Source organism: Gorilla gorilla, chromosome 15 (assembly GCF_029281585.2).
Source record: "Gorilla gorilla gorilla isolate KB3781 chromosome 15, NHGRI_mGorGor1-v2.1_pri, whole genome shotgun sequence".
Taxonomy (NCBI): domain Eukaryota; kingdom Metazoa; phylum Chordata; class Mammalia; order Primates; family Hominidae; genus Gorilla; species Gorilla gorilla.
Window position 1 is genome coordinate 22,696,007 of NC_073239.2, and position 27,823 is coordinate 22,723,829.

Consider the following 27,823-nt stretch of genomic DNA (forward strand, 5'->3'; position numbering starts at 1 on the left):
AAATAAAAAAAAATACAGTTCCTTTTTTTTTTTAAAAAGTACAAATAGCTTTGCATGCAATTTATGAATTATTTTTTTCCTGATTCTGATCGCTGGTGTTCAGTAGGAAAGGGAATCAAAACTCCATAAAGCAAATCGGCTTATCTGTAGATAACCAAAGACTTCTCAGTGGTGTCTGTCCCTCTTGTGAAAGTACAGCTGCTTGTGGGAAAAGTGAGAGACCTAGAATACAGTGTATCTTTTGGGGGACATACCTCTGACTGTTACAGAAGCATGTGATTAATTTTGAAGGTAGAATTTCGGAACATCATATTTTAATAGGAAGTTTGTAAGGTAAGTAGAGGAAAACATCAAGCAAAGCAAAATACACCATTTGCAGAGTTCAATCAGATATGACTCAGCATTTCTTCACTGTGCTCATCCCCAGCTCCTCAAGCACATAGTGCCTTGCACACAGTAGGGGCTGAGGGAAATATTCGTTAATGCATTAATTTTAGTTAAAACTAGATACCTCCTAATCTCTCAGTGGCTTGAACTGGGTCAAACAGCAGAGGAATGGGGTAAATAAGGAAAGACACCAGGTAAAGGTAGAACAAGACCACTGCTTAATAAATATATTCGTTTTTGGGGTTATTATTTTGCTCAAAAGTCTATGAGGTGACACGCCCAGAATGTGGCAGTTAATTCTATTTACATTTTCAATGTGGGATCCAGGTTTTCAAGTTTGTTATGTGATTTTATGCAAAACAATATGCAAATCCAGCGCATTCTAAAAATTCAGTCTGCTTTCCAGCCGCTCCCCTGGTCACAAACAACTAAGGTTGGCGCCGGGCTCTCTGGGATCCTTCGCGGAGGGGCAGAGCAGGCGGGGGTGACTGGCAGCGGGGCGGGGGAAAGGGCGGTCCCGGAGGCGGTCCCGGGGCGGAGCCCGTGACGCGCGGAGTCGGCCGGCTTAAGGGCAGGACCTCAGCGTCTCCCGGAGTCTGGCCGCAGTCGCGGCAGTGGTGGCTTCCTATCCCCAAAAGGCGCCCTCCGACTCCTTGCGCCGCACTGCTCGCCGGGCCAGTCCGGAAACGGGTCGTGGAGCTCCGCACCACTCCCGCTGGTTCCCGAAGGCAGATCCCTTCTCCCGAGAGTTGCGAGAAACTTTCCCTTGTCCCCGACGCTGCAGCGGCTCGGGTACCGTGGCAGCCGCAGGTTTCTGAACCCCGGGCCACGCTCCCCGCGCCTCGGCTTCGCGCTCGTGTAGATCGTTCCCTCTCTGGTTGCACGCTGGGGATCCCGGACCTCGATTCTGCGGGCGAGATGCCCCTGGGACACATCATGAGGCTGGACCTGGAGAAAATTGCCCTGGAGTACATCGTGCCCTGTCTGCACGAGGTGGGCTTCTGCTACCTGGACAACTTCCTGGGCGAGGTGGTGGGCGACTGCGTCCTGGAGCGCGTCAAGCAGCTGCACTGCACCGGGGCCCTGCGGGACGGCCAGCTGGCGGGGCCGCGCGCCGGCGTCTCCAAGCGACACCTGCGGGGCGACCAGATCACGTGGATCGGGGGCAACGAGGAGGGCTGCGAGGCCATCAGCTTCCTCCTGTCCCTCATTGACAGGCTGGTCCTCTACTGCGGGAGCCGGCTGGGCAAATACTACGTCAAGGAGAGGTCTAAGGTAGGACGCGCTCGGCGCCCTGCCGCAGCTGCTCCCGCGGGGACGGGAGGCACTCGGAGTCCGTTGTATGTCGACTTCCCAGGGCCGTAAGCGAACTTTGTTTTTTAACCAAGAAGTCAGCCTGGTTTGTCTCTACTCGCTGCTTCCCCCCACCCCTCGCCCCAGCTCCTCTGAGCGAAAGTCAACGTTAAGGGGCTCAGGTGAACCATGATGATGACCTTCTGTTGACTTTGAAATATTGGCTCTTGTGGGTGACAAAAGCCAGACAAGCTGTGGCTGTGGTCCGATTTTAAGACGAGGTTCTCAAAGATCCAAAGGAGGGAAAGGGTATTAGAAACACTGTGTATCATCTGAGACACACGTGTCCTCATGATCTTAAATGCCTACTTTAAAGCCACCTAATACTGCCCTTCATTGTGGTCAGAAGAGATTTCTACAAAAGCACTCAGAATTCTGGAGGCAGTTGTGATTTTGCCCTGTGGCAGTTGGTTTGTGGAGTTGGGTAGGTGTGAAAGGGTAAAACTCCACTTCTGAATGCTGCTTCTGCCCCCTGGGACCCAGCACATTGTTAGACCATCTTCTTGACTGAAAATTCTCTCCTGATGCTGAGCCCTACACCACCACCTGCCTTTTCCTAACTATGAATTGATGGCAAAGTCCACTCAAAACAACCAGTTAAGTGCTCACGAGAGAGTAGTCAAGCACCTCCGGAAAGAAACCGGGTTTTTGTTCACATAGCAGGAAGTGACTCCCTGGGTGGTAATTTATCTTGGAAACACAGGTAGATTGGCAGAAAAACGGGAACATGTAGGTACCGCGATGTTGGTGCATGTCCATTACTTTGGGATAGGCTTTCTCAGTCTTTCCTCAAATGATAGTTGAGCCAGTTTTCCAGTGGCAATTCTGAGTGACTTGCGCTTGTCTTATGGTGTGGTCAAGGGACGTTCAGAACTACGGAAAACTTTTACTGAAGCAGCGAAGCAGAGTATACCGGCATGAGAGGGAAGATGAACACTCACCTATGTACCACTCTTTGACAATAAATATAGTATTTCTCAAATCAGTCTCAAGACTGAGCCTGTCTCAAAACAGACCATTGTTCTCTCATTTCTCGAATACGCTGAGAGGAACACTCTGAATAAAGGCTAAGTGGTGAGGATTGGAAACGTGTGGGAATGAAGGGGTGGAGGTGGATGAGTGCAGTGGGGAGTCATAGTTTGCTGTACAACTTCCAAGCCAAGAGGCCATGAAGAGAATATCTGAAAGCATCGTTATTAATGCACCCAAGTAAAGTAAATCTTAGAAGATACTGCTTTCTAAATTTTACTTTGGGGGAAAAAATTCCGTGTTAGCTGAACTCTGTAGGAGATTGATGTTAAAGTGTTTCTTTATTCTTCTTCCATCATGTTGGTGGTGGATTAGTCATTCGTCTTTGACTAGTTTGATTTTTGCATTAAATGACCTTGCTGTCTTCTGCGGTGGAGGTGTGTCGGGGAGGGGAAGGGTCAGCCTCAGTGTTGCTGAGATGCTGGTAGTTTCTACCTGGAAGAGCAGACGGCTTCTTATTGGGTTTTTTAATGTTTTTTGTAAATTTAGGTGTTAGGAGTTTTTCTTCATCATTCTAGGAGCAGAATTTGCTCTGAGGGAGGCCAGGATTAATTGGTATGGAAAGAGGCCACTAACATTGAAAGGTAAATATTTTTATTTAGCTTTGACTTAATGGATAGGGATAGGGTTTCAGACTAGAATTTAACTCAAATGGAAGGAAAAACACTGTGTAAGTTAGGGTAAGGGAAAGAAAGATCCTGTAGATATGATTCATCAATTTTAGGTTATCTTTTGGGTGGAATGAAAAACTTTTTCAGGTGACCCTGTCAGAAGGTGATCGTGAGTTGAAAAGAAAATTTATCCTGTCCCACCCCCAGATTTCCAGGTTTACCTTGGCTGGTTTGTCACAAAGCTCCCTGCCCTTTAGATAAATCACCTTTCGATTGGAATATTCCCTGGCCAATTAGAACCAAATGCAAACCAGGCTTGAGCAAACAACTAGTGTAGTTAAATTTTTTTTAAGTGTGCTTTGCTTGTATACAGAAGTCTCCTTAGTGATGTCTTGTGGTCTTGGGTTTCTTGTTTGAAGTTCATTATTAAGGTCATGGTAGAAACACTTTCCATTTCTACATGATTTATATTGGTTTCACATTAATTTATCCTTCTTTTTCTTCACTCACTTCTTATCCCTCAGCTGAGCTCCTCATTTTGTGCTGCTTTCCAGAGCAGTGATAGAGACCCAGTTTACCGGTTCATCCTTCACGCATGTTTTCAAGAAAAACTAAAGTTTTAAATTTATTATTATCGTTTTTTTGAGATGGAGTCTTGCTCTGTCGCCAGGCTGTAGCGGCTCACTGCAATCTCCGCCTCCTGGGTTCAAGTGATTCTCCTGCCTCAGCCTGCTGCATAGCTGGGACCACAGGCACGCCACCATGCCCAGCTAATTTTTGTATTTTTAGTAGAGACGGGGTTTCACCATGTTGGCCAGGCTGGTCTCGATCTCTTGACCTCATGATACACCCGCCTCGGCCTCCCAAAGTTCTGGGATTACAGGCGTGAGCCACTGCGCCCAGCCCTTAAATTTATTTTTAAGTTTTAATTAAGGAAATTTTCAAACATACATAAACATAAGAGGCTAATATAATGAGCTCCCATCACCCAATTTCAACAATTGCCAATTGTTTTAGACAATTTTTTTTAGCTACTTTAAATTTCTTGAGGTTATGCTTATTCATGCACTTACCCAAATTTCATTTTTTTTTTGTTCTTTGCTAGACTTTGAAAGATCATTGAATAATATTGCCCTTTATCTCAATGAAACAATAGCAAAGATATTGGGAGTAAAACAGAAAGATACACTGGACCTAAAATTGAAATTGTGGAAGAATATAGACAGAAATATTAGATGGTTCTGCTTCCTGCCAAGAAAGTTGTTAATGGTCAGAATTTATCTACCTCATCTTTGCTGGAGAAAAATCCAAGGGTGTTGAAGACCCCTTGGGAAGTGGTTCCTGTAATGTACTGCGGTATGGCGCCCCCTAACTTCAAGCATGATCATTGCTTTCAGGCTAGCAAAGGATTTATCCGCTACTCCCTTTTGGAGATTTTAGACCATATCCAAGATAAATATTGGTCATAATTTGCTCCTTTTTCTTTGGCTGCCTAGATCTTGAAAATGGCTGTTTTCCAGAGAATGTATAATTTTTAGAACCAAAAGTCCCTCTGCTTCTAACAGCTCACTGTAGACTCACTAGTTAGTGACTCTAATAAGAAGAACTACCTTTTATTGAGCAGTTTGTATTGTCTGGCACTGTGCTATGCACTTTACAAATACTATCTTGCTTAATCTTCAGAAACACAGTCTTAAACATATTGAGTGATTAAATACTGTGCCTAAAGTTTCAAAGTCAGTGGTAAGAAACAGTTTAAATGGGGGCTAGGAGCTCAGGCTCAGTGTTACTAACTTCGTGGCTTTAGGCAAGTTGCTTGGTTTACACCAGGTGCAAAATGAAAGGAAATAATGCCGTAAAGCTGTTGGAGGAAGAAGCATTAAATAAGATGATGTTTATGAAATATTTAGCAGAATTCCGAGCCTTCATCAGTGTTTTAAGTCTCCAGAGGGGAAATTTGGGATCCTAACCTAGATTTGTCTAACTCCAGAGACTGTGTTATTTCCTTTTATTCTCTCCTACTTCCGACCTTTCATTTATTCAGCAAATGTTATGGAGTGTTCAGCCTGTGTGGGATACTGTGCAGGGGTGGTGGTGTGATGATGAACGAATTTGTACTTTCGTATACTTTGAATTGTAGGATGGTCTCATTCACACTTGACTAATTCTTAGGCTTAAGAAAACCCTCAAACATTGAAGTGGGTCAGTTGAGTACATTTGAAGAAAAAAATAGAGTACTGTGCTGATGTTTTCCTACTGTTATATTTATTTATTTATTTATTTATTTATTTATTTATCAAGACAGAGTTTTGCTCCTGTTGTGCAGGTTGGAGTTCAATGGCGCAATCTTGGCCCACCACAGCCTCCGCCTCCTGGGTTCAAGCGATTCTCCTGCCTCAGCCTCCTGAGTAGCTGGGATTACAGGCGTGCGCCACCACGCCCGGCTAATTTTGTAGTTTTAGTAGAGACGGGGTTTCTCCTTGTTGGTCAGGCTGATCTCTAACTCCCGACCTCAAGTGATTCGCCTGCCTTGGTGCCTCCCAAAGTGCTGGGATTACAGGTGTGAGCCACTGCGCCCGGCTTCTACTTTTATTTTTAGGAAAACATTTATTGATAGGGTTTGTTCGTAGGATTCCTGACCAGGCTAGCTCTGGAAGGTGGCATTGTGAGGACTGCATTGTGAACAGACCGATTGGTCCTCCCCTGGAAACAATAAGGAGGAATGATGAAACAGCAAAACGTTTATGAATAAAAGATGTGTTGCAAGGTGGTGTGTTTATTCCTTGCTGTTGAGCAATAACAGTTTTGGCCCACCCTTCTCATGTGAGGTCAGGAATATACATTATTTAATGGAGCTTATCATGGTTGCAAACTACTTTAAGGGAAAAATGAAGTAATGTACTATGAACTGATCTCGCAGGATCCAAGTGAAGAAATGCAGTCAGGGTTCTCAGAAGCTTAGAGGTATGAACTAGGAAGCAGAAAGTCCTTAACATCCAGGACAGCTGGTGTGTTCTTTTCTCAGGAGCCTCATGACCTCCATCTTTGCTTCCCTGCTTTTGCTCTTCATTTCTTATCCTCTTTTCAATCCAGCTTTTGCTGCCTTCCCATGCACATGGCTCAAGATGGCTGCCCCACAATGGCCACCTCAGCCTTTAGTTGCAGATGAGCAGAGACTTCAGTAACGTTCCTGGATCCCTGTTTTCATCGCCTGGGAGAAAGTCTGATTGTCTCACCTTGGCTCAAGGGATCTATCAGCCGTAGTCTGGCACAGTGGGAGGCATGTGGAAACCATGCATCACAAATATGGTTGCCAGGGCCCAGGAGAGTTATAGCTCTTAGAGCACAGAGTTTGAGAGCTGGATACCATAAATGGTATCTCTGCAATTAGAATCTTAAAAATCTACCTGTGAATAAGGTATTTTGGGGAGGAGTGCTGAGTTTGAAGCTCTGGAACACTGTGAATAAGGTATTTTGGGGAGAAGGAGTGCTGAGTTTGAAGCTCTGGATCATCTTTCTGTAAGGATGTAAGGGATTCCTATAAAAGCTTTTGTATTAAAAATAACTTAGCTCCTGGAGGAAGGAAATTACTCCACAGTAATAATTTACAGAATACAGTCCCAGTGACAGTGAAACAAGTCTCTCCAATGGGCAAGTTTTCATGGGGTTTTTTGTCTATTTTGTGAATGACACTTGGAAACAAAGAAGGCAGGAGGGTGTGTGTGTTTAATTTGTAATTTCTTTTGCTCAATTTTGGGCCACTGGCCACTTCACTATAACCTTATCTGCTTCAGTGAAGTGGATAATAAAGGGATATCGATTTAATTCATTCACAGATCACTCAGTGCTGCACACTGTGGGAGACCTGTCCGTGGATGGGGAAGGGAAGTGCCCAGTGATTATAAAACCACCTGAAGAACTAAGCTGAGAGTTGAGTGTAGTGTGCAGTGGTTGTCACCAACTCTTTCTCTTTTTCTGGTTAAAAAGTGCACGTTTACGCTCATTAGTCATTGTTTCTCTTTGGGTTTTCTCCAATTTCTCTGTTAACTTAAAATGAAGCAACCAGAACAAGTGATCAAAACTATACAGGATGTTAATAATATGGGTTTTTAGGGCTAGAGAGATATTAGAAATCACATCCATCCAATGTCTCAGTCATTCAGCAGTTGTTTTCATATTTGGAGAGATGATATCTTGAGCAGATCCTTGGGAAGGGATGGATAAAAGGTACTTTAATAGAGAAGGGGTGGCTGGGTGCAGTGGCTCACACCTGTAATCCCAGCACTTTGGGAGGCCGAGGTGGGCAGATCACAAGGTCAGGAGTTTGAGACCAGCCTGGCCAACATGGTGAAACCCCGTCTCTACTAAAAATACAAAATCTAGCCGGGCATGGTGGTTTGCGCCTGTAGTCCCAGGTACTCAGGAGGCTGAGGCAGGAGAATTGCTTGAACCCGGGAGGTGGAGGTTGCAGTGAGCCGAGATTGCACCATTGCACTCCAGCCTGGGCAACAGACCAAGACTCCATCTCAAGAAAAATAATAATAATAATTAAAAAGAAAATAGAGAAGGGGCTACGCTGGCTGGGGTTGGTCCATGAGTCAGACAGACTGGGACCAGGGTCAGTAGGTTAATTCAGTGGCATCACCATTTTATTTGGGAATTTTAAATATAATTCTGACTGAAAATTGATAAACACCCTTAAGAGGAGTTATGCAAGCCTGTCCTGCATAAGGTTTTGGAGTATCATGAATGATTTCCCTTTCTAACCTTTCTGCTTCAGCTCAAGCAAAATTGGTAAAATTTTTCCTGATTCCTGAATCTCCTGGAAAAACTTGTAATTTCATAAGTAACAAACAGCCCTCCATTTTATGACCCTATCCCAAGAACACACCATGTATGAAAGATTTCTCTGAGGAAGCTTAAAGGTCAGGGTGGAGTTCTACCCAACCTTTAATGAGCAGAGTTTAAGCACTGCCAGCATCTTGTGTACTTCCGGATAAAGCTTGGAAGGCTGCTCACCTGTGGGCCATGTTTGGTTTGGCAAGGCCTCTGCTTTTGACCCAGCTTTGCAGCCCTAGGTAAATTAAATTACATTTTGATCCGTGCCCACTGAAGACCAAGGAGTAGCTTGCAGGTTAACACTATGGAGGAGGTTATTAATTTTTTGTTAATTATTACGGCAACAGACTCCACAATTCCTTGGTAGCAGCACTTTGTAGTTGTTAACTAATATTGCTCTAAGAAACGGGTGTCGCTTTTCTCTAGTGTTTGTCAAATGCACATGTTCTGACAGTAATGATAGTTCAGATCTATTTTGCTGGGCATCTGCCAGGGGTGCCCAGTGGGTAGCTGAATCCAGAGGCACTGGAATTGTAAATACAACAGACAAATCATTTCATAGTGCCAGACTAAGGAGTTCAGCTTTGGCAGATTGCCAGGAGCTGTTGATTGGGCTCAGATTCAGTGCTATGTGTCTGTTTGCCAAGCAAGATTAGTTGTCTTGGTTAATTATACATAGAATTTGTACCCCCTTTCTCTCAATTATTTCCATCTTAAACCAGTATGACATTTACTTTAATTTTGCATCTTGTTTTGATATTGATTTGTGGGTGAGTTTCTGTCCCTGTTTTTGGTGAGTCTGTAGTGACTACATGTTTTCCTGCCCCAGTCCTAACACAATCCCAGCCTTACAGACCCTGGGTTTGCTGGCGTATAATGCAGGCTTTCACATCTCGTATTGGATTCATTTGGTACCTTGTTACTTAGTGTTCTCCGTGTTCAGTACAGTGTCAATACCTCCTTATTAAATCAAGCTAATTTTTGATTCTTTAGAAGGTACAATGATTCTCAAGTTCTGGAGTACATGTGCCTATCTCATATTAAACATTAGTTTTTCTTTACAAAATGAGGCCAAAATACTTATTGTTGCCATACAAAAATAATTCCAGAATACAAAGAATCAAATAATATGATAGTAACCTCAATTCTTTGTCAGTGGGAAGAAAACAAAATGAAAAACTCAATTCCAGGTGTCAATAACATCTATTTTTTATTCTAATATGAGACCCTGAAGTTCCATCTTTTTGAAGTTGTCAGGATAATTTCATTTGAGCATTGCTTGGAAGCTGTAAGGATATACTGTTTGGGACCCTTTTATTTATTTTTATAGAGATGGGGTTCTGCCATGTTGCCCAGGCCTCCCAAAGTACTGAAACTACAGGTGTGAGCCACCAGGCCAGGCCAACAAAATATTAAACACAAAATTTTAAACACAAAATATTGAAGATTCAGGCAAGAACATGCAGTATTGCTAGAGAAGGGCCTATTGTGCTTTCTTTGTTTAGTTTTACTTTTTAGGTTCACTATAGAACCTTAAGTTGTCTTTTTTTTTTTTTTTTAACTAAACGTTCTTCCCTTTCTTAGTAGAAAAATCCTTGAGGGGCCCTTTCTTAGTAGAAAAATCCTTGAGGGGGGAAGTTTTTTAAAGTAACTTACTGTAACCATAAATCACTTGTCGTTGGTTCTTGTTCTCCCTGTAATCCATTTTATGTACTTTTGCTAGAGTGTAGTAGTCCCAATCCCAATTCTAATCATGTAGTCTCCGTGCTTAAAACAAAATAATCCAAAAATCTAACCATGCTCTTTCTTCATTATCTACTATACAACACTGTAAAGACTGTAAACTTAGCCAGCTTTGACAGCTCTCTACATCTGACCACATCTGACCTTTCTACACTTAATTTCCCACCACTGCCTTCCTTTCCTCCCAGTCCCTGAAATGCTAGAAACTAATTTGCCAGGCATAATGAGCTTCCCCATTGTCTTCCACTCATCAAAAATCCATCTCTACCGCCTTCTAGTGCCCGTTCCCTGAAGTCTTCCCTTCTGCTCCCCAGAACTCTGTCGTGGCTCAATCCAGGCTGCCCAGTACATGGATTTATTGGGCTGTTTATGCTGCCCACCTTGTGCTCTGCACCTTGAATGCAGAGACTGTTAAGCTTTGTATATACTTTTAGTGCCTGGAACAGTCCCTTATACTTCATAGGTGCTTGTTGGCTTAATTTCATCTTCAAAAGGAACTTTGATTTTGATGGATATTTGAGTGTTAAAAAAAAAAGCTAGAATTTTTTTTTTGAGGGGGTAGGGGGGAATGACGGGGGAAGATGGGTGGCTGCAGCTTAGTCTCTAATTTGATGCCTAAGTATTTAAATATTTTATTAGAGTGATATGTTATGTGAGACCATCTCAAAGGAGGACCTTAGCTTTGTAAGTTTTTTTTTTTCCTCTCAGTTTCGAAATCCTAGGTTTCACCCTAGAAATACCTGAGTCACACCTGGATCCTGGCAGCTCATACCTACAGGTCTGGCTCAGAGATGCCAGGGCCACGAGGCTTAGGGCCCCAGGTTCTGGTCCTAGCTCAGCCCCTGGCAAGTTTCATGGTCCTCCATTTCCACTTCTTTATGGATGAGTTAGATACTTGTTTTCATTTTTGAACTTAAATTTGGTCAGCACCTACCACTTGACACTAGGATGGACACTTCAGATTTTATTTCATCTTCCTATGATCTTGGGCAAGTCAGTTCTCTGAGCCCACTTTCATTATCTATAACATAGGCACAATAATACTGTATGTCTACTTCTAGGATTATAAGGAATTAACATTGAGATGACATTTCCATTTGAGAAGGAAAATAGTTGCTTTCAGTGCCTTTTATTTGATTCCTGGAGAGAGCAGACTCGCACCAACATTCAACCCCAGCACTGATATGACAGTAATCCTCAGAGGCAGAGCCCAGCACAAAACAGCAATGCTAGAAAGTTACAACTGGAAAGTTTACTGCCAGCTTCGGAAATGACACTGCAAAGCTGATGCCAGAAACTGCCAGAGTAATTCTCCTCATTACTGCTCTACCCACCCACTTTCAGCTCCCCAAATTAACTAGTGCAGTTGACTAATTCCTGTTTACCTTTATCATTTAGGGTGAGGCATTGCACAAAAACTCTCGACTTTGCCATATAAGGGCTGTGGTTCTCTGTGGTCCCTGGATAAGAAGCATCACCATTATCTGGAAACATGCAGTAAATGCAAATTCTTCATCTTCTCCCCAGACCTCCTGAGTTAGAAATTCACAAGTTCTCCAGGTGATCTCATACATGCTAAAGTTTGAGAACCATTGAGTAAAGTTAATGCATTAAGAAGAGATTAGATAGGGATGGTGGCATATCTTCCTACAGTTTCCCTGTTAACAAGAAAGTCAGAGGTCAGTTGATCAGACATTAGATTATTTATTGCTAAAACAAAAAAAAAAAAACCAAAAAAAAACAAAACGATTTTTAGTTCACATTTATAGCCTATTATTTGTACCAGCATATTTAATTTTCCAGAACTAGAATTGAAGCAAATTTTGGAACCAATTCCCTTCTGTTCTGGTGAATGGAGGTGAATGTCTGGCCTTTGGCAAGACAACTGCATTTGAGGCCTATGTGGGCCCTGCAGGGGCTACAGAGATTTTCTGGTGGGCTTGAGGTTGACTTGCACTGGGAATAACCAAAGCAAAGACAAGATGACTTGGACAAGTAGGGTCAATTTTCTTGGCCTCTTGCCTTTGTTAAAATTCCCCCTTTGGATTCAGTTTACAGACTGAATACCAAGCACACTCTTTTAAAAAAATTCTTGCAATTGTTTGTATTTTGTGATTTTTCTATCACTCTGGAAGGGTGATAGGCAAGGATGAGGTAGGTGGAGTCAAATATTTCAAGTAGAACCAAAGATCTTAGTTCCCTCAAAAATGAGGTGGGGGTGAATTTGCTAATGTCAGACATTAGATAAACTGAGTTGGTAAAGCATATCTTAAGACCTCACACTCTGCAGCCAGACCAACTGGGTTCAAAAAGGCAAGTTACCTAAGCTCTCTGTGCCTCCATTTCCTCATCTGTAAAATGGAGATAATGTTCCTACTTCATGTGGTTGTTAGGAAGTGTGAAGGAGGTCCGATTTGTGAAGCACACAGAACAGTGTTGGGCACATAGTAAATGCTTTACAAATGTTTGTTTAGTAAATAAATATAGCCACTGAATTTCATGAGTTCTAATCTACGCTAACTTGCTGTGTGTCATTTCTTTCATTCAGCAGATCTGTTTTTCCAAGTGCTGAAATGCATATGTAGGTTTCTCCTGTTTTAAGATGATTGTTTCGGCCGGGCGCGGTGGCTCACGCCTGCAATCCCAGCACTTTGGGAGGCCGAGGCGGGCGGATCACGAGGTCAGGAGATCGAGACCATCCTGGCTAACAAAGTGAAACCCAGTCTCTACTAAAACTACAAAAAATTAGCCGGGCGTGGTGGCAGGCGCCTGTAGTCCCAGCTACTCGGGAGGCTGAGGCAGGAGAATGGCGTGAACCCGGGAGGCAGAGCTTGCAGTGAGCCGAGATCGCGCCAGTGCACTCCAGCCCGGGTGACAGAGCGAGACTCCGTCTCAAAAAAGAAAAGAAAAGAAAAAAAGATGATTGTTTCAAGGCATTTTTCATGACATTTTGATTGGTAACTTCGTTTTTTCATATATTATCCATTATTAAAGTCTTGTCTTACCAATTATTTTGAGTTATGGATTCTTTAAGTACTTTAGGATTAAGTTCAGATGAAAATTTCAAATATTCCATTCTCTGATGAGCCTGCAGTCACAGGTATTCCTTGTCTCTGTTATGCTCAAAGCCTTTAGAGAGCCATAGGTGATGTTTTATTATTCTGATAAGGCTGTTTTCTCATATCAAAGGAAGTCGAATATTATGTTTCTCTATAGAAATACCTGTGATAACTTCTAGGTCCATAGGGTAACTTCTAGGGTTAATGACTTCTACCAAGGACTTGGAGCGGTGTGACTCAGGGCACACACTGCTGCTCACCTTCCCAGTAACCAGGAAATTAAACAAGATATGTGCAAAATGCCACCGGGCTACATGAATTCTCAGGAAACAGCAGCTGTTAATATTTGGGGAAAGGCATCAGAAAGGAAATGGTTAAATGCGTCTTGATGTCCTTATCCCTGGGCTGGACTGACCTTTGCTGATTTTATAATTGTGAGGAAGCCCGGTTGAAAACATTTCTCTGGTGACTGGGGTAGCGATGGGGGAGGGGGATGGTTCCCAGTGTCCGTTCCCAGCTCAGGCTGCCTGGCGGTGTGCTCGGGTGTGGGCTGGCTGCCACCCTCACGCAGCGCACGTAGCCCTGTCACTCAGCCATCACCCTGCTGGCTTAGAGCCAGTCCTCCACGGGAAGGGCGGCCTGCCCAAACCCAAACACCCTGTATTAATATGGCGATGTTGCCGGGCCTGTTTACTGTGCCTAATTGCATGGGCTCTGGCTGAATCCCCTCCAAGGAGAAGAATTAACCACAATGCAGAAAGGAATGACAATAGTCTCTTAAATTCCTGGCCTCTGAGCCTTTCAGTGGCTTCTTGGGGGAGGGCGATTCACTCAGAAGGTCGTGCACGAAATGTGGGATCTCCTGGAATAGAATCTTGATCCCGCACAGTTCAACTTTAGAGGCCTTTGAACCCCCTGGAATTTTGTGCAGACTTCTGTGTGTGCGTGCATATTTCTTACATCCTTTTAATGTAAGAATCTCAAAGGGCTGTTGTGCCTGGTAGAACTATCATCACTGACCCAGGAGAACTAGATGGATGCTTCCACACTCTGGGTAGTTAATGATCCTGAAGCTAGGACCAAGTTCATCTGAGGACAGGTTTTAAAGTGAAAATGGTAAATTGTCTGCTATTCAGGCACGGTGCTCTCACCTGGCCAGGAGGGTGTGGGCAGACCCACTTCACTAAAGCAACCGAGAGTCGGTTATTACTTCTTATTTTTTATTTTCAGAAGTTCTGAAGTTTCTACAATATTAGAAAATTCAGGTGTAGGTATGTGATGACCGTTGTTCTACCTTGGGAGAAAGGTCACGTGTAGCAGTGTTCTGGGTAAGTAGGTTCTGCGAGAGGAATTATTTTTAGTGTGGATTTAGGACAAATGAGGAGGGCAGAAGTAGTCTGCATTGTGGAAGTAGAGTACTAAAGAACATTTTCATGAATAATTTGGGGTTTATTGAAAGGATTACCTACCTGACAGGTATTTGTCTGGTATTCTGAATCTTCCAAATGGTCTGGTGAGATGCTGAAGCTTTGGGAAGGTGAACACGGTGGCTGGACACAGCTTGTGTTATGGCCCACCAAAAGTGTATTTTCTCTTTCCCCCTCATTTTGTTACATCAGTCTGTAACTAGAGGCACTAGAAGTCAGGAAATAGAATAGCTAGGCTTGCTCTTAACCAACAACAAAGATGACCAGCAAGATGCCAACATAACTGATGACAGTTTACACAAAATTTCTTACTTTTCTAAGAGCTCACGTTTGCTTACAACTATTTTCTTCATGCCTGTCTAGGTGAAGTTTGAATGTCTAAAAATTCTAAAGCACTTTTAATACTTACAAGTTAGCACTGCTTCATCATCACATTGAGACCTTTTTTGTTCAATTCTGTATAAAGGATAAGACCAGCTGGCAGCAAATGTGAACTTTTGCAGTGACATTTTCTTAAAACTTGGAGAAAGCTTTGCATAGTTGCCATCGTCTTGTAAAGAGGCCCTGTGAACATTGTTCTGTAGGAATTTAATTTACTTGACAACAGTAGATCCCACAAAATGTCCTTGAAGATCACATATCCCTGAACAAGGGAGATGATAGAAGGCTAAAGTAGTAATTCCAGTTTGCTTTTCATGTCCTCCAGATTTAAGTTGCAAATGATTTTTTGAGTTCTTTTCTCTCGCTCCTTGTCAGAGCCAAGTGGAAAATAATGGAATTGGACATTTTGGCTTAATTTGTCTTTAGATTTTTTTTTTTTTAATAAAACTTGTAAAGAGCATGTCTCTTTCAGGTTTTGTTGTTTTTTCTCCAGCCTTTCCTCCAGTATGCCTGCATATAGCAGTTTGAATACCTAAAAGTTTTTTTGGTTTTTCTTTCTTTTTAAATAGGAGAATTTCAGATTTAGAGCTGCTGCTAGCACATATAGTGCCTTTGTTCCAGTTACTAATCCCCTTTCCCCTCCCTCAGATGAATTACCAAATGGGGCCCCTACATCAGCAGGGTGCCTTGATGAAGGCAGGACCTAAAGTATGTGATCATGGGGATGCCCTGCTCACTGGCCACAGTCAAGGTGTGTGGTAAAATATGTGCTGAACATAAACCACCTAGAAAAATAGCCCTGGAATTGTAGCCTTCAGCTCCTCTACCCACAGCTGACTGAAAACATTGGCAAGTTTGTCACCTAGGCTGTTGTCACCCGAATATAAATGAGACCCATTTCTGGCCAGAAAACTTCAGCTATCGCAGTCTACATTGTGATGAGTTGCTTGGCTGTTTTTCCAAACAAAAGAAGGTGCATGGTCTCATGTATTTCCTCCCAACTCTTATTTATTTATTTATTTATATTTTTTGAGACAGCGTCTCGCTCTGTTGCCCAGGCTGGAGTGCAGTGGTGCGATCTCGGCTCACTGCAACCTCCACTTCCCAGGTTCAAGCAATTCTCCTGTGTCAGCCTCCTGAGTAGCTGGGATTACAGGCGTGCGCCACCATGCCCAACTAATTTTTGTATTTTTAGTAGAGACAGGGTTTCACCATGTTGGTTAGGCTGGTCTTGAACTCCTGACATTGTGATCCACCCACCTCGGTCTCCCAAAGTGCTGGGATTACAGGCGTGAGCCATCGCGCCCAGCCCCCAACTTTTTACACTTCTAGTTGTCTGTGTTGTTGTGCCTGTGTCGTTGTGCCTTATGGTGGAGAAGGGAAGGATCCTGGGTCTCTGTTGCTCTGTACTGGGTGGACATGGGGGAAGGACTTGATGGAGCGAGGTGTCAGGATGCAATTGGAATGTGGATGGCATTCAGGATGAGGCATTGTCTTTGGATAGGATGTGTTTGAGTCTGGTGGAGAGAGATGGGGAAGGTGCCCACTCAGCAGCTGTCTCAAAGTAGCTTTACTTCTTGGAAGTCCTCACACAGTGATCTCAAAATATAGCCTGATATATGTGTGTATATATATGTGTGTGTGTGTGTGTGTGTGTGTGTGTGTGTATTTATTTATAGCTCTGATTAAAAAGTTGGGATCAACAATATTCAGGAGAGTTTACATAAAAATCTGATTGCCTGCTACTCTCATAAAATCTGAAGATTTGCTCTCATTGAAAATAACAGCAAGTCCCCTCAGTGTAGGTGGCATAACACACACCAGAGTTCTGACTCATGTATACCTGATTGGCTTCAATCATTTGTTACTCGCAAACATCGAAAGCTATTTTAGTTTGCCAGTCCTCGGTTCAAAACTACAAAACACTTAAGTAGAATTGGGTCTGAAGAAGAGACATTCTACAGCTTCAGTTGAGGGGAAGACAAACATAACACACCATCTTTAAAAATAGCTAACATTTATTAAGCACTTAGTGTGTGCCAGGCCGTGCATTAAGCATTTTAAATGGATTATCTCCCTGAGTCTTCATAAACCCATTTTACAGATGAAGAAACCAAGGTGTAAATAAGCTAAATGCAGATTATTCCGTACTTAGGTTGCATTTTATTCAAAGTACGCTTTGCTCAAGACCATGCTTAATTCAAAATGAATCCTTACAAAGGTTGGCTGGTATTTCTACTTAGCAGCTGGAGGGGATCTAGCATTTGTCGGTAGATCAGAATACTAGTTTAAAGCTCCTTCAACCAGATAGTTTTGAAATCACGCTTTTCTCAACAAATCTTAAACAATGGATTTTCATTTATTGGAAATTTTGCAAATAAAATGAGATCTAATTAGTACTTTAATTTGGTGAGTTAAATTTTGTATAAAATGCCACTTGATTATAACTTGTTCAAGATCGAGTCATACTAGCGAATCTGTCTCAAATCATGAGCAATGTAAAATACATTTCTATGAAAATACATGTTGCAACTGTTAGCAGAGAAGTGGTAAGTCTAACTGCAGGGTGGGTGTACCCCCTTCTCACCTGTGGGTCTGAAAAATGATCATCATTGCTGAGTGGATGGTGGAGGTCACTGATGCCAAGTTTTTGAAATGGTTTTTACATGCAGTCAAGCTGCGGTTGATGGCATTCAAGAGCATTCTGTTTAGGCATTGGAATGGAAATCTTGGACGTTTATTTTTCAACTTTACCTTTGGACTTGATGAGATAGGTTTTTTTTTTTTTTTTTTTTTTTTTATGAAGTCAGCTCGCTGGTAACTCTTAACAGAACCACTGTTTTCTTTTCCACCTGTGGCATTTGGGGACCACTTTTTTATACTGGGTTTTGACTGTTACGGTTCTATATATCTGTGTATATCTTCAAAGAATACATATACGTTTGTTGTCTGGACATGGCTGCATACGTGTCTAGAGCACATATTCTGGTCTAGAGCCAGCCTGGGCCCGCCTGATTCACCTCTCCACTCATTTCCTATTGCTACAGAGCTAAGGAGAGGCCTCTGGGAATGGGGATGGTGGGAGGTGGGGTGGGTACACTATATAATGTCAGTGGACAGAGCGGTAAATGTGTAAGGGGACATGTGGATTTATCAGTATATCCAAGAATAGAACTATAGGACTATACTGTATGTACTGCTGTAGATGACACTAATGTGTTAAACTTGCGTAAACTTCAAATATTAATCTAGTCAGGAAGTTTTAGAAAATAAAAAGCCTGTACTAAAGTAGGCATCCTCTTGATATGTGTCAGTTTATTGCTTGGCATATGTTTGTTATATGATCATTAAATTACTCTGGCCCGTTCTTTTAACAATAAAGCATTGAAGACTTCTCTTCTGTTAAACACTAAATCCCTTCCCCAGCTTGATGAGGTTTAGATAGCAACTCAGTTGGACTGATCTGTTTCCGGAGTTTGTTACTGCCCCGTGCACAAATTGGCACAGAAGTGAATGGCTAGTTATTGAAGTCAGGCTTGCTTCTCGGTGCATCCTTAGCCTCATGGTTTTAGACCCTGTCAAAGACGAGCAAATAGTTGGGAATGTGCCCAAGCAAAGACCCATCTCCTATGGCACTCATCCAGAAAACACACTGATAAAATTGGCCAAATGTAGCCTCAACTGGCCCACTGATGCTCGAAATGATTTCCTTCCATTGTTTCCAACTTGATGCATGTGGTTTCTGGAACCAGGAGAGAGGGGTGAATGTTCACTCTGGCCAGAAAAATTATCTCTTTGCCTCCCCCTTAAGCAGTCGGATACTTTGCTGACATGTAGGGGTTTTGTCCTAATAGTAAGTCCTCTGGAATTGGCTTTGTCTCTGTGTGTTTTATAGATGCGGCATTTGGTAGAGGATTTACTTTTGTGAGTTTGTATCCATCTTTTTTTTTCTTCAATATTTTAATCTGAGCTGAGTTCTGAGGCAGAGAAACACTCCTTAATGACCTGAAGAACTATGTTGCTTTTTCAAGGGTTGATGCTTAGATCTTGGGCCTTTGACAGCTGTGTAACCCAATCCCCTCTTTATAGGAAAGAGACAGCCTGGGATCACAGTTAGTTGCAGAGTGAACTATGGCAGGCATCTAGACCACTGACCTTTTCCTTAGAGAAGAGCTGTTTAAGCATATAAGATTATAGCATTGATGTCATACTTTTTCTTTTCAGACACACTCAGTGGGGGGAGCCTGAGATAATAGGGAATCCAGCCTGTAATTGTTTGTGGCTTAAGCGACTTTCATTATTGGCTCTGCGGTGGCTCTTATAATCCTAATAGCTGCTTCCAGGGGTGGGTAATTCTTTAGTCATTATAGGTGACTTTATTTGTCTCTTCTTCTCTTGCTAGGCCCATCAATTCTGTTTGCTACCAATCACCCTTCCTCAAGCCATGCTTTGCTTAGTGGTACCATCATTTGTTAAATCTTTATTGCTGACGTCGCCTCAGAGTTTCACCTTCTGAAAGATGTTCAAGCTAACAGCCTAACTTGAGCTCTAAGGATGACATCACATTGACATTTGGATGTTCAAAGGCAGGATATGGGGATTGTTTGCTGCATGAGGATATGAAGTTTGAGAGAGATGGTGATTTAAGCTTTAAAACTGTTGTAAAGTCAAGTTACTATTCAGCCTTATTATCGATCTGGTATGCAAGGTGTGTTTTGCCTAGTTCCGTGTTTTCATGCTACTATTGAGAGTGACTCGGCAGCCACGTTGAAGTTGATTCATTGAACCACTAGCCCATTAGCTTGGGGCTCTACTCAAACGGTCATTTTACCAATGAAGCAACACTGCCATTTATCAGGAAATATATGGCCTGGATCTTTACATGTATGTTTGAAGATAGGTCTTTTAAAATGACAGAAATAGCTATTGATCTAGGTAAAATGTGAACTTACTCTTTAGAGAAAGAGCCATTCACTAGTTCATTGATTTATTTATCACAGTTTAGATGGACACCTTCTGTATGTCAGGCACTGTCCTAGGTGCTAAGAATATATCAGTGAGTAGAACAGGAAAAAAAATCCCTGTCCTCATCTTATGTTGCTGGTTCTAATATTTTCCTTGCACCTACTGCATCCCTATAAAAAAGATTTTTAAAACATGGCGGTATCCTGTGAAGAAAAGAACTGGCTTTCTATACTTTGCTTTCTTCCCCCTCCCCACTCTGTGTTATAATTTTTCCCGTGGAACAATTAGAGGTCTGTTTACTCTAATAGTAATTTTCAGTAGGATTTTTGGTACGGTTTTTTAGTTTATTCTTCCACCTGGTTGATACAGGTAGCACTTAGAGAACTTCAGATTATCACCTGATTTGATAATTATCAGGAAGAAGACACATATTAAGATACATGCATGGCTTTTTTCCTGAAAGGAATCTCCCTGTGTTGTCTATGTTAACAAGTTAGGGTGCGGCTTCCTATTGATCTTCCTCTATTCTTTCTATCCTAAGCATTTTATTGAGTAAGCCTGACCTTTTCCTCCTTTGGTGATTGGTTCTGTCACTTTGTGTATGCGAGTACCTTTAGCCATTGTTCTGAAACAGTGTGAGTGATTCAGGGGCACTTGCTAAACAGTCATAATCCCTAAACTCCACACCTAGTGACTGATTTTGTAGCATGGGAAACTAGAAACTGCTTTTCCAAAAAGGAGTATTGAAGAAAGGCAGGACATACAAATAGGTTATGCAAATAGGGCATGTAGATAGGTTACTTTAAGAAAGACTGTGTAAAATGTTCTAGAACTATGAGAATATTGTTGAACTACTTTCCACTGGGCAGAGCCATAGTATGACCTGGCCATTGTGCACAGAAGAATCCAAATTTATGTACCATACATGAAATTAAGAAGCCAGCAACTAGCTGTAAATGTCACATAACACCCAAGGAGACTGTGATACTTATCTGCTCACCAGTGGGAGGAGAAGACTGTCTGTCTCAGCTTTGTTAACCAGCTTTCTTGGGATTTCTCCATAGGCAATGGTGGCTTGCTATCCGGGAAATGGAACAGGTTATGTTCGCCACGTGGACAACCCCAACGGTGATGGTCGCTGCATCACCTGCATCTACTATCTGAACAAGAATTGGGATGCCAAGGTACTTTTGAATAATGGGAGTGGAGTGTGGGGTTAGAAACTACAGGAAAATGATTCAGATAACCTAGAGGAGAGTTTATATTGAGTTCATAGTTGCCGTATCTCCCACTGATGAAACATTTCTATTTCCATTTCATAACCTCCTGCGACAATGGAATTAGTCCTGAAGTTGTTAAGAAGAAAACAATGAAGTTAATTTGGAGGGGGTAGGTAGGGTGATTATTAACCCTACCTCTGGGAAGGGTGGTTGATGAAGGGAAGGTAATTTGATATTAGGATTAAGGATTAATTTTTTTCAGTTTAATTCAGAGTTGTTCTGACTGTCAATGCAGAATAGGATATACACTTTTCCCTCCCAGCAGTAGCATTGAGAAAGTTCCACAAAAATAGAACTGTAGGCTATAAAACCATCCCCAAGAGAGATTTCCCACACAGTCCTCTCCCTCGGGGTGGTATGTCTCATTGATGGCTGCTTGCCATGGCTTACTATGGTTTGTGAATGCCAAAGGCTTTGTGGCTTATTTTTGTATTATGGAACTTATAGATAGATGGAGATATGAAGCCTGGTTCCATGCTTACAGACATTCATCTGGACTCTGTATGCTTTCCGAAAGTTAAGAATGATTTAGGAGTCTGGGAAGTCAGATAACTTTTCAAGCTTATTTGGCTTTTGAACCTTCTGCATCTCAATTTCCTGTTCATTAGGCAAATAGTGGCTGTCATAAAGCAATAATATTTATCCAGAGTCAGAAAAACAAAACTTGGGAAACCATTGAATCAGTGAAAAGGCCTATCTCTTCTCCCTGTTTGGTAACATGACTGGAATACATCCATTAGGTCTCCTTTAAAATCTTGAGAGGTGCTGATAGAGACAAGAGAATAAAGTTATCAGATTGGTAATAATAAATTGCAAGGTCTGGAATCATTCAACAAATATTTGAGTTTCTGCTAGTGTCAGGCATTGTATTATGAAGAAACATTGATGTGTGAGGCCTGAACTTTACTCTGAATATGGTTATTCTAGTAGGATGAAATAGGTTGACATGTAAAAAAAAAATAATTCAAGGAAGAGAGTGGTGTATGTCATAAAAGGTGCAGATTAGGTGGTCTGAGAGTTCAGTAAAAACAGCATGTAACTTCCAACTAATGAGGTCAGACAGGAGCTAAGGGAGTTCAGAAGAGCTGTAAATTCTAATTGAAGGGGAAGTTACATGTGATGATTTTCTTAGAAAGTTGTTAATGGTTAGACGGAACCATGTGAGATTGCTGGATATTTTTTTTTAAGTCAAAAACACTCAAATATTGGCAAATCTGTATGATTCATTCTAATAGTACTCTATTTTTTGTCCATGGGCTTTATGACTGTGGGGGGTGGGAGTGCTTTTTTTGGTTTAAGGTGAATAAGGAGATATCTCTAGCTAAGTTTGATATAAAATTTGGTACGAAGTGGCTGGGCGTGGTGGCTCATGCCTATAATCCCAGCACTTCAGGAGGCCCTAGTGGGCGGATCACCTGAGGTCGGGAGTTCGAGACCAGCCTGACCAACATGGGGAAACCCCGTCTCTACTAAAAATACAAAATTAACTGGGCATGGTGGTGCATGCCTGTAATCCCAGCTACTCGGGAGGCTGAGGCAAGAGAATCACTTGAACCAGGGAGGTGGAGGTTGCAGTGAAACGAGATCATGCCATTGCACTCCAGCCTGGGCAACAAGAGTGAAACTCCATCTCAAATTGGTACAAACTATGAGGTTGAAGTAAAAATCTGGGGTACCATGCATTTGGAGTGGTGGTTAGCAGATGGCATGTTTCTAAATGGGGCTGAAATATGGTTGTTGATAAACTACATGAGAGATAAGAAATAATCCCCCTTCTTTGTGTCTTTCAGCTACATGGTGGGATCTTGCGGATATTTCCAGAGGGGAAGTCATTCATAGCAGATGTGGAGCCCATTTTTGACAGACTCCTGTTCTTCTGGTCAGATCGTAGGAACCCACACGAAGTGCAGCCTTCTTACGCAACCAGGTAATAGCCGGAGCCATGATTCCTCTTCCGGAGCTTGGTGTACAAACCCTAGTTCCAGAGAACTCTCTAAACCTGTGTCCTGTGCATGTAGGGGATTGACCACACCCCATAGCTGATAGCAAACTTGTTTGGAGTCTACAAAAATTAAAGGGGAAACTTTGCATTCTTTAGCATATCAAAGCTAACCTCAGTTTGAAAGTACTATTAACAAGTTGTTTTCTATTAGGTGAGCATATTGGATTCCAATTTCTCAAAAGTATTTTTCTCTTCTCTCCTTTCCTCCCTTCTCTTATCTCTCTTTCCCTTTTTTTAAAAAACCTAATGTTGAACTATGCCTAGAGAATGTTGGCTGTCACATATCAGGAATTCTGTCTGGTTACTTTGGATGAGTTTACAAGCCGCTAATTGCAAGCAGAGAAAGAGCCTTGAGAAAAGAAAGAGTAATTTGTCTTGACTTTCTCTTTTTGTCTTTTCCTTGGTTTGAAATTGGCTTGGGCTTGCTGTATCCATGGTCCAACAGTTGGATGTTTTATTAATCTTTTCTTTATCATGTGCACATGAAGATTCTCAGAGTAACTGAACACCTTAGTATTGTTTAGGACCAATCTAGACAATCTTGACAAAAATCTTCATTCTCAGTTCTGCCTCTCATTTACCTTTGTCTGTGTCTAAAGCAATAATCCGGGCAGCATTGGAGGGCTATGGAGTGCAGCTTATACTGAGACTAGCATTCAGGGGCAGGAGGAGAGAGTTTTGGTAGGATGATGATTAAACCCTAACAAGCCTAATTAAGTTAAGATCAGATGTGTCCTCCTCTGGAAGTCACACAGCTTAGCCCCAAACCCAGTTATATATTAACTGCCAAATTGGAATGTCTTCTAGACGAGCAGGGAACGAATTCTACCACTGAAGTCAGCTTTTGTGTTTTATGGGGTATGTAACTAAACCCTGTTGTTTGTGGCAGAAGTCTTTGGTTATTCCCCAATCTCATGATGACTGGCCTTACACGGAAAACATTAGCAAATGTTGATAAGAAGTCCCTTGAAAAAAACTCAAGTGCTATAGAAATCTCAGTAGCTAACAATCATTACAAAATGAAACTTAAAAAAAAAACCAAGCATGAAATGGGTCCCATTACAGTCTATCCAATGAATGGGATAAAGCAAATTAGTGGGGATGCAGTAGAAAGCTCTGGGGCATTATTATTATTCAATTGCAATTTTGCCTCAATGTCCAAAACTAAAGAAAGCAAGCCAAGAGTTTTAAACATACTGTGATTTACATAAGTCGTTTTTCAAAGCTTCACTCAAATGTCATCTCTTCTCTATGTTCTCGCCACCAACTTGGGTCTCCCAGTCTTTAGCAGAATGACTCCCTTCTAGTCCTTTCTGTAGAGGCCATGTTTACCTGTTGCATTATTGCAAAATCACCTGTCTCCCCTACTTGGAGCCTGAGATCGCAGAGGAAGATCTGATCACAGGGTCATTTGAATTCCTAATGCCCAGGATAATTTCTGGCACATACCTGGAATTCCTTATGCATTTTATTACATTGAAATAGAATTAAAACCAGAGAAGTTAATTTTAAATTAAAATCAGGGTAGACAGGCCGGGCATGGTGGCTCACACCTGCAATCCCAGCACTTTGGGAGGCCAAGGTGGGCAGGTCAAGAGATCGAGACCATCCTGGCCAACATGGTGAAACCCCATCTCTACTAAAAATTTAAAAATTAGCTGGGTGTGGTAGCGTGCACCTGTAGTCCCAGCTACTTGGGAAGCTGAGGCAGGAGAATCGCTTGAACCTGGGAAGTGGAGGTTGCAGTGAGCCGAGATCGCGCCTCTGCCTGGCAACAGAGCAAGACTCCGTCTCAAAAAATAAATAAATAAATAAATAAATAAATCAGGGTAGACTTCTAATAATAGGGAAAACTTTAAAACTTTTAATGTGAGATTTATAGGACATTTGTGTTTCTAGTAGTACCATTAAACCTCTTTCCTTATATCTGCTTATCTTTCACAGATATGCTATGACTGTCTGGTACTTTGATGCTGAAGAAAGGGCAGAAGCCAAAAAGAAATTCAGGAATTTAACTAGTATGTGTTTGATAATTTTCTGTGACTTTTGATCAAGTTAATCCTTGACTTTTATTCAATTTTATATAGTTTTAAACATGCTCTGTTCAATCTGTTACGGCTTAGCTTTATATATAATGACATCTTGATGGGTTTTATCCTGAAACCTTGGCCTTAGGGCTCTTAGAAAAATCAGAAACAATGCAAGGGGCTTCCCCTGAGAATGCCCACTGAATGTATGATGGTTTATGATAGATGGGAAATAGTTAACTTTTTCCTATTAATGTTAACCAGTCAAATGTAACATTAAATTTTGCCCATGATTTTTGGCATATTGCAAAGGAAATATAATGGAACCCAGTTATGATGGCAAAATTTATTATATTGGGTGAGACTGTGACTCTCAGTATAACAGCAGGGCTCATGTAATATAAACTGAATGTAGCAGCACTATTCCTATCCCTTCCAACCAGTATTAGAAGGCAGCATTTCCCAAAATACGTTGCATTAAAACACAAATCCTGCCAAGTTGGTAAATTCCTGGTCCCAAAAATGTGGGAAATGTTGCATGCTGTATGCCTGTCTTAAAAAGAGTCACATTGCTCACTAGCATATTAAATTAAGGCCCTAAGAGATCCTGTAGTAAAGAAACATATATAATATTGCCTAGCCCATAACCCATTTGGACTGTATACCTCTCAAATACCAAAGTGGTCTCCAAATTGCACCCAGGAAATCTCAGTTTGTTTTCTCTTCCAGATGGCCTACACTGCTTAACTCTGATATGTGAGTGAGGCTACACTTCATACAACTCATGCTCAGCATTAGCCCAAGAGGTGCCAATGCTAGATGTAAACCCAAAGCTCCTCCACAGTCTGTGAGGCATATGGGAAAGATCCCATTGCAAAGTCAAGAGAGAATCCTTTGGCACAGCTCTATTAGGAGGCTTATATAGGATGGGAAGTGTTTACTGGAGGCTTTTTGGTGACATTTGTGACATAAAACTCACCAGAGCTGACTCCATACCCTCTTTATTCTCCTTTCTGTCCCCAACCCAGGGAAAACTGAATCTGCCCTCACTGAAGACTGACCGTGCTCTGAAATCTGCTGGCCTTGTTCATTTTAGTAACGGTTCCTGAATTCTCTTAAATTCTTTGAGATCCAAAGATGGCCTCTTCAGTGACAACAATCTCCCTGCTACTTCTTGCATCCTTCACATCCCTGTCTTGTGTGTGGTACTTCATGTTTTCTTGCCAAGACTGTGTTGATCTTCAGATACTCTCTTTGCCAGATGAAGTCATTTGCTAACTCCAGAAATTCCTGCAGACATCCTACTCGGCCAGCGGTTTACCTGATAGATTCGGTAATACTATCAAGAGAAGAGCCTAGGAGCACAGCGAGGGAATGAACCTTACTTGCACTTTATGTATACTTCCTGATTTGAAAGGAGGAGGTTTGAAAAGAAAATAATGGAGGTGGTAGATGCCACAGAGAGGCATCATGGAAGCCTTAACAGCAGGAAACAGAGAAATTTGTGTCATTTGAACAATTTCCAGATGTTCTTAATCCAGGGCTGTTGGGGTTTCTGGAGAATTATCACAACCTAATGACATTAATACCTCTAGAAAGGGCTGCTGTCATTGTGAACAATTTATAAGTGTCCCATGGGGCAGACACTCCTTTTTTCCCAGTCCTGCAATCTGGATTTTCTGCCTCAGCCCCATTTTGCTGAAAATAATGACTTTCTGAATAAAGATGGCAACACAATTTTTTCTCCATTTTCAGTTCTTACCTGGGAACCTAATTCCCCAGAAGCTAAAAAACTAGACATTAGTTGTTTTGGTTGCTTTGTTGGAATGGAATTTGAATTTAAATGAAAGGAAAAATATATCCCTGGTAGTTTTGTGTTAACCACTGATAACTGTGGAAAGAGCTAGGTCTACTGATATACAATAAACATGTGTGCATCTTGAACAATTTGAGAGGGGAGGTGGAGTTGGAAATGTGGGTGTTCCTGTTTTTTTTTTTTTTTTCAGTTTTCCTTTTTAATGAGCTCACCCTTTAACACAAAAAAAGCAGGGTGATGTATTTTAAAAAAGGAAATGGAAATAAAAAAATCTCAAAGCTATTTGAGTTCTCGTCTGTCCCTAGCAGCCTTTCTTCAGCCCACTTGGCTCTCTAGATCCACTGTGGTTGGCAGTATGACCAGAATCATGGAATTTGCTAGAACTGTGGAAGCTTCTACTCCTGCAGTAAGCACAGATCGCACTGCCTCAATAACTTGGTATTGAGCACGTATTTTGCAAAAGCTACTTTTCCTAGTTTTCAGTATTACTTTCATGTTTTAAAAATCCCTTTAATTTCTTGCTTGAAAATCCCATGAACATTAAAGAGCCAGAAATATTTTCCTTTGTTATGTACGGATATATATATATAGTCTTCCAAGATAGAAGTTTACTTTTTCCTCTTCTGGTTTTGGAAAATTTCCAGATAAGACATGTCACCATTAATTCTCAACGACTGCTCTATTTTGTTGTATGGTAATAGTTATCACCTTCTAAATTACTATGTAATTTACTTACTTATTATGTTTATTGTCTTGTATCTTTTCTCTGGAGTGTAAGCACAATGAAGACAGGAATTTTGTATATTTTTAGCCAATGCAACATACTCTCAGCACCTAAAATAGTGCCGGGAACATAGTAAGGGCTCATTAAATACTTGTTGAATAAACTCAATCTCCTACATTA

At 41.7% G+C, this 27,823-nt stretch overlaps 1 protein-coding gene across 1 annotated transcript; it reads left to right on the forward strand.

Moving 5' to 3' along the window:
• Positions 1-1,251: 1,251 nt before the first annotated feature.
• Positions 1,252-27,823, forward strand: EGLN3 (egl-9 family hypoxia inducible factor 3). Its single transcript, XM_004055066.5, has 5 exons — positions 1,252-1,662; positions 20,859-20,978; positions 22,865-23,001; positions 25,021-25,094; positions 26,132-27,823. Exons 1-5 carry the CDS (start codon positions 1,306-1,308, stop codon positions 26,161-26,163), a joined length of 720 nt encoding a protein of 239 aa, XP_004055114.1. The 5' UTR covers positions 1,252-1,305; the 3' UTR covers positions 26,164-27,823.

Bases quoted from the DNA above. Each gene is read 5' to 3' on its own strand.
- EGLN3 (XM_004055066.5), top strand. From the start codon at position 1,306: ATGCCCCTGGGACACATCATGAGGCTGGACCTGGAGAAAATTGCCCTG. The intron at 1,663-20,858 runs GTAGGACGCGCT...ATTTCTCCATAG, and splicing joins ACGTCAAGGAGAGGTCTAAG to GCAATGGTGGCTTGCTATCC. The intron at 25,095-26,131 runs GTATGTGTTTGA...TCCCCAACCCAG, and splicing joins GAAATTCAGGAATTTAACTA to GGAAAACTGAATCTGCCCTC.